The sequence below is a fragment of the Schistocerca piceifrons genome, chromosome 5 (assembly GCF_021461385.2).
Source record: "Schistocerca piceifrons isolate TAMUIC-IGC-003096 chromosome 5, iqSchPice1.1, whole genome shotgun sequence".
Classification (NCBI taxonomy): Eukaryota; Metazoa; Arthropoda; class Insecta; order Orthoptera; family Acrididae; genus Schistocerca; species Schistocerca piceifrons.
In genome coordinates this window covers 507,422,194-507,435,889 of record NC_060142.1, presented here as the reverse complement: position 1 = coordinate 507,435,889, position 13,696 = coordinate 507,422,194, and the positions used below count along the sequence as shown (strand labels likewise).

The 13,696-nt window shown below is 41.5% G+C and overlaps 1 protein-coding gene across 1 annotated transcript in view; it reads right to left on the bottom strand.

Annotated features, from left to right (window-relative positions):
* Positions 1-9,633, bottom strand: part of LOC124798146 (kinesin-like protein KIN-7M, chloroplastic) — a 278,641-nt gene extending 269,008 nt beyond the window's left edge. The window contains exon 1 of the mRNA XM_047261426.1: positions 9,403-9,633. Within this exon, the coding sequence (XP_047117382.1) occupies positions 9,403-9,553 (151 nt within the window). The 5' untranslated portion in view covers positions 9,554-9,633. The remainder of the gene's footprint in view (positions 1-9,402) is intronic.
* Between the last annotated feature and the right edge of the window lie 4,063 nt (positions 9,634-13,696).

Sequence of the window (13,696 nt, the reverse complement as noted above, 5' to 3'; positions counted from 1 at the left end):
ACTTGCTTTCTTTGGGATTAGAATTATTAAATCCTTCTTGAAGTCTGAGGGTATTTCGCCTGTCTCATACATCTTGCTCACCAGATGGTAGAGTTTTGTCAGGACTGGCTCTCCCAAGGCTATCAGTAGTTCTAATGGAATGTTGTCTACTCCTGGGGCCTTGTTTCGACTTAGGTCTTTCAGTGGTCTGTCAAACTCTTCACGCAGTACCATATCTCCCATTTCATCTTCGTCTACATTCTCTTCCATTTCTATAATATTGTGCTCAAGAACATCGTCCTTGTATAGACCCACTATATACTCCTTCCACCTTTCTGCTTTCCCTTCTCTGCTTAGAACTAGGTATCCATCTGAGCTCTTGATATTCATGCAAGTGGTTCTCATTTCTCAAAAGGTCTCTCTAATTTTCCTGTAGGCAGCATCTACCTTACACCTAGTGAGATAAGCCTCTACATCCTTACATTTGTCCTCTAGCCATCCCTGCTTAGCCATTTTGCACTTCCTGTCAATCATATTTTTTCTCCTTTCATCAATTAAATTCAATATATATTCTGTCACTCAAGGATTTCAACTAGCCCTCGTCTTTTTACCTACTTCATCCTCTGCTGCCTTCACTACTTAATCCCTCAGAGCCATCCATTCTTCCTCTACTGTATTTCATTCCCCCATTCCTGACAATTGTTCCCTTATGCTCTCCCTGAAACTCTGTACAACCTCTGGTTTAGTCAGATTATCCAGGTCCCATCACCTTAAATTCCCACCTTTTTTGCAGTTTCTTCAGTTTTAATCTACAGTTCATAATCAATAGATTGTGGTCAGAGTCCACATCTACCCCTGGAAATGTCTTACAATTTAAAACCTGGTACCTGAATCTCTGTCTTACCATTATATAATCTATCTGATACCTTCTAGTATCTCCAGGATTCTTCCATGTATACAACCTTCTTTTATGATTCATGAGCCAAGTGTTAGCTGTGATTAAGTTATCCCCTGCAAAAAATTCTACCAGGCGGCTTCCTCTTTCATTTCTTATCCCCAATCCACATTCACCTACTATGTTTCCTTCTCTCCCTTTTCCTACTCTCGAATTCCAGTCACCCATGACTATCAAATTTTCGTCTCCCTTCACTACCTAAATAATTTCTTTTATCTCCTATACATTTCTTCATCATCTGCAGAGCTAGTTGGCATATAAACTTGTACTACTGTAGTAGGCATGGGCTTCGTGTCTATCTTGGCCACAATAATGCATTCACTATGCTGTTGGTAGTAGCTTACCCGCACTCCTGTTTTTTTTTATTAATTATTAAACCTACTCCTGCATTACCCCTATTTGATTTTGTATTTATAACCCTGTATTCACCTGACCAGTAGTCTTGTTCCTCCTGCCACGGAACTTCGCTAATTCCCACTATATCTAACTTTAACCTATCCATTTCTCTTTTTAAATTTTCTACCCTACCTGCCAGATTAAGGAATCTGACATTCCACGCTCCGATCCGTAGAACGCCAGTTTTCTTTCTCCTGATAATGACGTCCTCTCGAGTAATCCCCGGCCGGAGATCCGAATGAGGGACTATTTTACCTCCGGAATATTTTACCCAAGAGGACGCCATCATCATTTAACCATACGGTAAAGCTGTATGGCCTCGGGAAAAATCACTGCTGTAGTTTCCCCTTGCTTTCAGCCGTTCGCAGTACCAGCACAGCAAGGCCGTTTTGGTTAACGTTAAAAGGCCAGATCAGTCAATATCCAGACTGTTGTCCCTGCAACTACTGAAAAGGCTGCTGCTCCTCTTCAGGAACCACACGTTTGTCTTGCCTTTTAATAGATACCCCTCCGTTGTGGTTGCACCTACGGCACGGCCATCTATATCGCTGATGCACGCAAGCCTCCCCACCAACGGCAAGGTCCATGGTTCATGGGGGGAGGAAAACATAATTATTACCAAACTTTAAAAAATAAATAACTTTACAAAGCATGCCCAATTACTGAGAATGACCAAACTCTGAGTGTCACACCATGCACTACTACCCCTTCCAGCCTTCCTCGCAGCTGCCATTTCCCAAACACCTCCCTCCCCCCCCCCCCCCCCCCCCCCCCCCTCACAGCCACACCTACAACCACACTAACCTTTTGCTCATGTCTTACAACTGTGCCTGAAGGGTACAGATTGCTCTTTCCTGTTCCCTGTTCCTCTCTCCCAACCAACTATTTTACAGATCCAAGAATGGGAAATGAGACTTCTCCACTGTTTTCCCCCACTGCATTCATCCTCTTAATAAATCCCACTACTCGTTTTTCTTCCCCACATTTTCCAGTCACGGTCAAATCTACAGTAAAAATCAAATATATTAAAATGATGAACATTCTGTAACGTGTAAAGGTCATTCAAGTATTAAATACACCAACTCATGAGAATGTGCTAAGGTCATGACAGCAAATTCAGTAACATCAGCCGTAAGTATCTTAACAAGATGCTATGCATATGTTGCAGCTAAATTATTTTCAAATAACACAAGACATTTTCCAAAACACAATCTAAAATGTAAAAGCTTGTGTGACAAAAAAGGGACTCTAGCTCAGATGCTCACTCCTAGTATGTGAAAGAAAATGGATAAATGTGTAAACGTAATCTTTTTTGAGTCATCAGGCTTCTGACTGGTCTGATGCAGCCCGCCACAAATTCCTCTCCTGTGCCAACCTCTTTATCTTTGAGTAGCACTTGCAACCTAAATCCTCAAAATTTTGCTGGATGTTTTCCACCCTTTGTCTTCCTCTACAGTTTTTACCCTCTACAGCTCCCTCTAGTACCATGCAAGTCAATCCCTGATGTCTTAACAGATGTCCTATCATTCTCTCCCTTCTGCTTGTCAGTGTTTTCGACATATTCCTTTCCTGTCTGATTCTGCACAGGACCTCCTCACTCCTTACCTTATCAGTCCACCTAATTTTCAACATTCGCCTGTAGCACCATTTCTCAGATGATTTGATTCTCTTCTGTTCCAGTTTCCCCCTAGTCCATGTTTCACTACCATACAATGCTGTGCTCCAAACACACATTCTCAGAAATTTCTTCCTCAGATTAAGGCCTATGTTTGATACTATTAGACTTCTCTCAGCCAGGTATGCCCTTTTCGCCGGGAGTAGTCTGCTTTTGATGTGCTCCTTGCTCCGTCCATCACTGGTTATTTTGCTGCCTAGATAGCAGAATAAACTAACTTCACCTACTTTGTGACCATTAATTCTGATGTTCAGTTTTCCGCTGTTCTCATTTCTGCTACTTCTCATTTCTTTCAACCTTCTTCGATTTGCTCTCAATCCGTATTCTGTATTCATAAGACTGTTCATTTTATTCAGCAGATCACGTAATTCCCACATTCTTTCAGGATAGCAATGTTATCAGTAAATCTTATCACTGATATCCTTTCACCTTGAGTTTCTTTTATTTCCATCATTGCTTCTTCGTTGTACAGATTCAACAGGAGTGACAAACGACTACACGGCTCTGTCTTACACCCTTTTTAATCCGAGCACTTTGTTCTTGGTTGTCGACTCTTAATATTCCCTCTTGGCTCTTGTACATATTGTATATTATTTGTCACACCATATATCTTACCTCTATTTTTCTCAGAATTTTGAATGTCTTGCACCATTTTACAATTGCTGAACACTTTTTCCAGGTTGATAAATACAATGAACGTGTCTTGATTGTTCTTTAGTCTTGCTTCCATTATCAACCACTATGTCAAAATTGCGTCTCTGATGCCTTTATGCCTTCACTTTTCCTAAAGCCAAACTGATCATAATCTAACACATCATCAATTTTCTTTTCCATTCTTCTGTGTACCTTTCTTGTAAGCAACTTCGATGCATGAGCTGTTAAACTGATTGTGTGATAATTCTCATGCTCATCAGTTTCTGCAGTCTTCGGAATTGTGCGGATGATATTTTTCCAAAAGTCAGATGGTACGTCGGCATGGACTCATACATTCTACACACTAATCAACATAGTCATTTTGCTGCCACTTCCCCCCCCAATGATTTCAGGAATTCTGATAGAATGTTATCTACTCCTTCTGCCTTATTTGATCTTAAGTACTCCAAAGCTCTCTTAAATTCTGATTCTAATACTGGATCCCCTACCTCGTCTAAATCGACTCCTGTTACTTCTTCTGTCACATCAGACAAATCTTCCCACTCATAGAAAACTTCAATGTAATCTTTTCACCTATCCACTCTCTCCTCTGTATTTAACAGTGGCATTCCTGTTGCATTCTTAATGTTGCCACCATTACTCTTAATTTTAATGAAGATTTTTTTTACTTTCCTGTATACTGAGCCAGTCCTTCTGACAATCATTTCTTTCTCGATTTCCTCACATTTTTCATGCGGCCATTTCCTCTTAGCTTCCCTGCAATTCCTATTTATTTAATTCCTCAGTGACTTGTATTTCTGTTTCCTGAATTTCCCTGAACATTTTTGTACTTCTTTCATCAATCAATTGAAGAATTTCTTCTGCTACCCATGTTTCTTCGCAGTTAATTTCCTCATACCTATGTTTTTCTGTCCAACTTCTATGACTGCCCTTTTTACAGATGTCCATTCCTCTTGAACTGTACTGCCTACTGAACTATTCCTTATTGCTGTATCTACAACCTTACCTTCAAGCGTACCTCATCCTTCCTTAGTACTTCTCTGTATTCCACTTCTTGGCATACTGATTCTTCCTGGCTAATCTCAAACTTCAGCCTACTCATCATCACTACTACATTGTGATCTGAGACTATATCTGCTCCTGGGTATGTCTTACAATCCTGTATCTGATTTCAGAATATCTATCTGACCATGATGTAATTTAACTGAAATCTTCAGGTATTGCCCGGGCTTTTCCAAGTATACCTCCTCCTCTAGTGATTCTTGAACAGAGTAGTTGCTATTATTAACTGAAATTTATCACAGAACTTAGTCTTTCTTCTCTCTCATTTCTTGTCCCAAGCCCATATTCGTCTGTAAACTTTTCTTCTACTCCTTCCCCTGCAAATGCATTCCTCCCCCTTTCAGTATCCTTATACACTTTTTCTACCTCTTCATCATCAGCACATATACCTAAGCCATCGTTTCAACTTTGGTTAGCTGCCGATTCTGGTAAGAGCAACCCCATTGCTGAACTGTTCACAGTAACACACTCTCAAGCCCTACCTTCCCATTCATAACAAATTCTACTGTCATTATACCATTTTCTGCTGCTTTTGATATTGCCCTATAGTCATTTGACCAGAAAACCTTGTCTTCATTCCATTTCACCTCACTAACACCTACTATATCTAGATTGAGGATTTGCACTTTCCTTTTCAGGTTTTATGGCTTCCCTACCACGTTCAAGCTTCTGACATTTCAAGCCCCAACTTATAGAATGTTATCCTTTCATTGATTATTCAATCTTTTTCTCACAGTCCCCTCCTGGAGATCCAAATGGGGGACTATTCCAGAATCTCTTGCCAATGGAGAGATGATCATGACACTTTTTCAATTACAGGCCACATGTCCTGTGGATACATGTCTTTAATGTGGTGGTTTCCTTTGCCTTCTGCATCCTCATCCCATTGATCATTGCTGATTCTTCCACCAGTAGAGACAGTTTCCCACCCCAAGGGCAACAGAGTGTCCTGAATCTCTGTCCGCTCCTCATGTGGTACAAACAACTTCCCCGAAGCTGCAGAACAGTCTCAACTGTGCCAATATTTTCATATATATTTGAGGCACTGTAACACACACAAATAACTATTTACTTTGAGAAACACAATCTCCTATGTAACAATTAGTTTGGTTTTGGCAAGGGAGGAAACAACAGCAGCCGTTTTGGAAACTACATATCAAACAAACAGCTCTTGAAGAGAAAAACATTCACTTCTGCTATTAGGTGACCTAAGCAAAGCATTCGACTGCATTCTTGGGTCGATCCCACCCGCCGGCTTTGACCCGTGACGTAAGGCTGTTGTGGTGTGTGACGTCACGACGGTGCGGAATTAAGTTTGTGAGAGTGGCGTGTTTGTAGGTGTCATTTTGATGCGATCGGTGGTGCTCTCTGGTGGTGTGTTAGGTGATGTTTTTGGTTTAGTTTGCGAGTGTGGCGTCGTGTGTGAATTTTGGTAAATTGCTTTGTTTATGTCTTTTGTAGGTATGGATATGACTGACAGGGTCAACAGTTTTCGGTTGTCAGCTATGATGGGGGACAGTGCGTTGTCTCTAATAAAATTTCTTCAACTGTTCGGATTTTTAGATGAAGTTGTGAAGCGTTCAGTATGTCGAGAAGAAATGAGGCTTACTTAAAGTTCCGGCGTCTCGGACCATGGATGGCTGTATGCGGAGATGTCTTAAGGATAACAGGTCAAAGGAAGTGTTCGATCCCAATGTGTGGCTGAGAATGTTAATATTGGTAACGGGAGATGTTTTTGAGCTATATGGGTGAAGGGAAGTGTCCGATTCCAGATAATATTGTGTTTAGTGGTATTTGCGGAGTTTTGTGATGTCGGTTTTTTTCATCGTTTTGTGTGGTTTTGTATGGGGGTTATGTTTATATTTTGTTTGTCCCCACCCAAAAACACCCTATTTCCCGCGCTTGTCCCGTTAGTGTCATTAGGGTTTTTGTGGAATGTGTGTGTGTTTGTTCTTCGATGTATTTTAGTCCTCATAATGTGTATGTAACGACTTTATATGCGCCATATTGGAATCATGGTATATGGTCGTTTCCGCCATGTTTGTGACGTCATGGGTCAAAGCAGACGGGCGGGATCGGACGCTTCCGTATTTCCGCATTCTTGTTGACATACTAGTAAGGCAGCTGGGATTTATCGGGTGCATGGGAGCACATTAGCCATGATGCATTCTTATTTAAGCAGCAGAAAACAGCTTGTCTCAGTCAGAAAAATGAATTCCTCCTTCATGGAGATCAGCACAGGTGTTCCACAAACATCTATTTTTGGACCTTTCTTCTTCATTGCAGCAATCAATGATTTGCCTAATAACGTAACTCATCCAGTCATATGTTACACAGATGATACAGCACTACTTACAGCACATTGGAGAACCTCAGATCTGAACAGGATTTAACAAAAGACATTCTTGATACAGCTTTGGACTGATTTGTAGCTAATAAACTCCTCCATAATCCCAATAAAACACAACTCCTAATTGGAATATCTAATGAAATAGAGAATAGGTCAATAAAACTTACAGGCATTTACATCAACTCCAAACCACACTGGGGGGGAACATATCAATCAGGTATGTGCAAAAGGCTAATTTAGATATACCAAGGCACAGGTTAGCAAGAACTGGAAATTCTCACAACGTGAACCCACTCAAAATTTCCAACGATTACCAATCTATATTTGGTCTACGGATCTAATTTTTTTTTTTTTAAAATTAAATAGTACAGTGGCTATTGGATCATTTGTTTTGCCATATTCAAAAATTCTTTGAGATGACCTACTGTATCACTATGTAACTTTGTATGTTTATGTTTAGTATAATGATGCTTCTATGTTTTGTATAATTATGCCCTGTATACTCTGTCCAATTATTATTGCAGTGTTTGTACAATGCTACATACTTGTGGATACTAGCTCTTAGAAATTCTCCTGTCAGAAAATTTGACTTCTTTCCGCACAAAAAACCCCAAACCAATCGGACCTAACAAAAATGCCAAACACAAATAAAATAAAAAATCCTTAATAACTTACTGAAAACACTTCCACGTTGTGGGTCAATGGGAGCATCTGAATCCACCCATCTGCTTTGACCCGTGACGTAATGGTGTTTTGGTGTGGGAGGTCACTATGGCACGGAGTTTTTGAGGTGGTTGTTTTTGTAGATGACATGTTGTATCTGATGGTGCCCTCTGGTAACGGATGTGGACTTGGTGAGATTAATATGTTGTCTTGACCTCATTTGAGTTGTCATCGTGCTAATGTGGTTTTCAGTTTAGGTTGTTGGTGCAGCAACGTGGCTTGTGGAAGTTTTTTTGGTGAGCTATTAAAGTTTATTTGTTTGGCATTTCTGTTAGGTCTGATTGGTTTGGTATTTTTTGTGTAGAAAGAATTCCAATTTTTTTATTGCTGTTTTTTTAGGTATGGATATGATAGCGAAGTTCAGAGTATCATTACATCCTGAGATGGATGATGATGTCTGTCTTGGATTTTTGGTATCAATAGCTGCAGTTGAGCTATATAGGTCAAGGGAAATCTCCAATTCCACTTTTTAGTTTGTAGGTGCTGATATTTGGTACTGGTAGCTGCAGTTGAGCTATACAGATCAAAGAAGTGTCAGATTCCTGTGGTTTTGTTGGTGTGGTGGAGCGCTGCAAATTAATTTTTTTTATATTATTTGTTTTGGGACGGTGCGGTGGTGTTTTACTGTTGTATATTTCGCTTATCCCTGCCCAAACACCAGCCGCCCCCAATTTTCCGCGGCTGTCCCGTTGGTTTCATTTTGTTTTTGGAGTGAGACGTTATGGTGTCGCTTTAATTTTTGTTTGTGTTCGTTAGCGTGTGTGTAGTGACGTTATTGTCATTTTGTAAACGCTGAAAGTAGCCGATTCCGTCATATTGATGACGTTATGGGTCACAACAGACTGGTGGAATCGGATGCTTCTGTAATGCCCTAATAATTCAATTAAAATTACTAAAAATTCACCGCAGACTATTTCCAGGTTGTGTGTCTACTGTTGAGGCCTACCGCCTTTTAGGTGTGCTTCTAACCGTGGAACTTCGTTGCGTATGCTGCAGCACTTAATCACTTTCGGGGGGGGGGGGGGGGGGGGGGGGGACGCAAACTACTACTACTACTACTACTACTACGGATATCTGCAGCGTATCTTAGTAATCAGTGAAACGGGAATTGTATGTGTAAAAGTTCTTAGTGTGGCAGAAGATCCTATTGCGTTGCGCTATTGAGTTCAACAACGTATAAATGCTAGTGAAGAGGCAAGGAGTGAAATATGTACACACAGCATAAAAACTCTGACAACATACGCCTTTAAGCAATCGTTTATATCAGTCAGTAAGATCCCAAACAGCAGAACTACCATAAAATTCCATTTGCAACTGAACATTAAGAAAATAAAACAAATAGGACCACTCAGGGCTGTCTGAATGTGAAATTTTCCATTCATAACCGTTTACAGCCATTCATTCTACTGTCTTTTAACTCCAGTTAATGAAACATTAACATAAGTTCCCACCATGAATCATTGACAGGTAGGCCTAAGCCTGATTTCCACAGTGACAGGGCTTGCTATTAAACGAGCACAACATGTGCAAGACTTAGAAAATGACTAATTTTGCACTTATAAATTCAGTGGGTCGAAGTCAGTCTTTGCCTGTTTATATTACACTTACCAAAGGTGTATCCCTCACGCAACACAGTTCCAGAAGAAGGGTCAATTTGAGCGATGTTATTGCCCGTGACTTTCCAACACACATTTTCACCGGCCTTCTTTTCGCGATCTATTAAAGGTCGCACTTTAACAGCAACTTTTATATTAGCCATTCGTCATGCACATTAACGCTTCACGAATGATACAAGCCACAAGATAGAGCGATGTTTCAAATTCAAAACATTCGCGGTCATCAAAGACCATTGACTGCGAAGAGAACACATATCTGTTGGTTTTTTTCCCATAGACAAGAAGTAACGAATTTCATTCTATTTCGATTTCATTTCTTTTTGTCATGAACTATGATTTGTGAACAAATTGAGAGCAATTCTCACTGACCGTCAGGTCAGGGTGTATTTTGATAGTCACGTGTCAGTTCGCTTAGCCCAGTACGGAACTGTGAAAGTGAGGTTATGAGTTATTATATGTGTCGTAGTTTCGTGCCGGAATTGATGAACTAACAACGAAAAATTTTATTATGGCTTTAGCAAACTTCATAGCGTATACTGTTGATCAATTTTGTGGTAACGTACTGAGAAGTGATATAACATTCAAAAGTCGATATTTATTTGGTACAGAAAATATATTCATATAAATACACCAAACAGTACTTATAAGGGATTAAATAGAGCCTGTTTACCTTCTCCATTACCTTTTTTGCATAACTAGTCTTAAACAAATATATTATTCTCCTTCATCGGAGCTAACTTACTCGCTTAAAAATATTATTTAATGAAACTCGCTTCATCAACTCATGTTCTTGTTTATGCACAGAATAGGTATGAGTCCTATTCTGTTATTGTAGAACCTTAATGATTTTTCACTTTCAGTTATTTGACCCCGCTTATGGAAGACTGCTGAATGGAAAAAATTTCCAAGACGTTGTCGCAAGTCTTGCTGTGTGCAAGGCTTATGGCTTAATTTCATATCCTGATAAGTGAAGAACTGCCTTCAGGCGGCTCGTACATTCAATCCTCTTTATTTCTGTAGTTAGAGTGCTTCCACATTACAGGAACCACTAGAAAACACGAAAATACAATAAACATAAACTGGAGGAAACAATTCGTTGGCAGACGCTAAGATTAGAATCTCTGAAAGTAGTCAACAACGGAATATCTAAAAAATATCACTCGAAAACATCATAACGTTCACGCCCGGCGGCAGGGAGTAATTACATGTCAGTGCTCCTAGCAAGCGATCATCTGATCGCACGATGACAGCTGCGCGATCTCCTGTCGCCACACAGCCCCAGGTAAGCGGACCATCTTCGTTAGTTGCTTCAGATGCCGTCCCAGAATTCTGACTGGAAGTGCATCCGGCGTCCAGACCGCGTCTGAAGTTGTACTTGCGACTCTAAGGTCGCAGGAGGTGGTTATCTGCTGGCACGTGAAGGTGGCTTTTTGAGGGACTGGTGCCACTGCTCGAATATGCCATTGCTGTCTGGATGATAAACGGTTGTTGCATGATTTGACACATCTCGGAACTTGCTAAGTTGTGCAAACAAACCGGACTCGAATTGGCATCCTCTGTCTGTTGTCCTATGCAGTGGACATCCAAAGCGAGCGACCCAGTTGAACATAAATGCAGCAGCTAGCGGCTCGGGGGAGATATTATCAGTAGAAACAGCTTCCCTCCAGCGCGTGAACATATCAACAATGGTTAGCAAACATTGCTGAGCTTCTGATGGTGGAATTGATCTCAACATCAATGTGTATCTGGACGAACCTCTCTGTTGTGTCTGGTAATATGCCTACTGGTACATGAACATGACATGAAACTTCGCTGCATTGACAATTCACTCGCGCATGAGACCATTGACGGAAATCCTTTTGTATCCCAGGTCATATGAAACGTTTAGACATGTGCTTTGTCGTCGCCGTTACTCCAGGATGACATAAATTGTGGAAGCTACGATATACTTGTTCATGCAGCTCTGTCAGGACGAATGGGCGAGTTTTTCCGTTGGAGGTATCGCTAGACACCTTAGCGTTTGCCTCTGGTACATCAGTGAGCATGAGCTGCAGGCCTGCTGTAGTATTGTTCAGGCAATCTGGGAATTTTTGGTTGGAATACTGTGCTTGAGCCAGGCGATCAACTGTCTCCATGATTACGCTGACGAGCGACAGTCTGTCACTACATTGTTCAGTCCTGAGATATATTTCATGCTAGGGAAAAATTGAGCACTAAATTCCAGCCTACTGAACTGCCTTTGACTGAACTGTCCCAGACAGCATTTGTCATTGTTCTGGCGGAAGACGAAGGTTAGAGGTCCATGTAGATTGTGAATCCCTTGCCTCCAGCTGTGGACAAAAATATTTCACGAATGTGAGATTGCCAAAAATTCCCAGCCATAAGCGCTCCATTGTTGCTGAGGTGGAGACCATCTCCGAGAGAAAAAGTGAGGGGCTGCCAGGCCTCATTAGCACACTGTTGCAATGCTATGCCAATGGCTACCTGGCTAGTGTCAGCCACTAGTGTGAGGGATGCATGCAAAGCGGGATGAGCGAGAAGCATGACTCTTCTTGGCGGCCTCAAAGGCGTCTATCATTGCCCATGACCACTGCACAGGCCCCTGCCGTTTATTTTCGGACCGGCCAGAGATGCTGTAAGTGATTCTTGAAGTTCTGCCACATGTAGCAGATGGCAGTGGTAGAAACTGAGCACTCCAAGGAATCTGCAGAATTCTTTGGCTGTTTCTGGGCGACGAATATTCAAAATGGCATTCTTTCTTTGGCAGAGGAAGTGATTCCACCGACGAAATAAGGTGGTCAAAAGCGTTATCTTCAGTTGTCCAAACACATGCTTAGAGACATTCAAAACAGTAATGTATGCATCAGAGCGTTCTAAACCACCAATGAAATGCCACTCATGTTCCTCTAGAGTTGCTGAGATAACGGATATGTCATCAAGGTCGGTGAAACAATATAATAATCCTTGCAACACTTAATCAATGAACCATTGCCTTATTTGCACAGAATTTCTCAGGCCAAATATCTTTAATAAGCTTTTGAAAAAACCAAAAGGTGTCATAATGGCCGTCAGAAGTCACCACATAGGTGCCACGTACTGTTCCTTTTTGGGACTAAGTGCAAATGTGATGACCAAGGCCCTTTAGACAGATGGCTGGTGAACTTGGTTAACACAGTGTCAAACTCTGACTTAGAGATTCTACCAATCGAGAGCAAATTATGTGGGCCCACATGAAATTGGAGGGCCTGCAGTCGTATTAATTTATTGCACAGTATCATAACATAATGTGCATGTTGCAGAATCCCTGGAGGCGTCATGAGAGCAAGGAACTGGTTGAGCAGTTTGGCATACCCGTTTCCTGTAGCCTGGTCACCTTAGCATCGTATGCAGCAGTGTGACGGTAGAACCCAGTGATTGACAGCCCAGTGACGATTCCAGTAGCCAAGTATTTATTATGTCAGGAATCAGGTGGTAATGCACCAAGAGGTATGCGCTGATGAGAGGCTCTGTCATATCTGCAATTACGAATTTCCATACCAAAGCACACCTCTGTCCCAATTCCAGTTCCAAGTGCTGTGTGCCATATGTGCTGTTAGAATCCGACAGTCGAAATGTGGTGGCCAGATAGTACTTGTGTAGCTTGCCCGTGGCAGAATACTGAGACCAGGCCCCATATATATCAAAAACTTTCACCCTGACTTGCAATCCATTGTGAATAGACATATAGAGGGACGGCCTGGTGCATCTACCTATGCCTGACGTTTATGGCTTCAGGGCTTGCATGGCAGATTACATTTGCGTGCCTGGTTTCCAGATCGCTGGTGATACCAAAGTGTACTCGCTGACTACGAGTCGTCAGAGAAGGATGCATTTGATGAACAGAAACTCTGCGACCTTTACCGGGACTGTTGTCTAACGTTCTGACTGATCTGTTTACTGAAGGTGCCGATCTTGCTCAAGAGCCTGTCATTCATCTTTTTGTTCAGTGCCTCAGTTTCATTCAGTAGACTGTCATACTTGAGTCTGGTTCCCATCGAAGTACTGTTACACGTCGTTGCCAGGTCAGAGCAGGAGGTATGCACAGATGTGTCTTGTATACAGCCGGACAGATCGGCTAAAGCGTCGAGCAGCATATCCAATTGTGAGGTAATGACAATTTTCACCTGAGCCAAGCAATCTAATGCACCACAAGGTATAAATTAGTGTGTCCGGAACTGTGCATGCGTCGACTTGACTCCTCAAGTGACGGAGGTACTGTGACAGTCTCTTGTCTCCAATATCTTCTT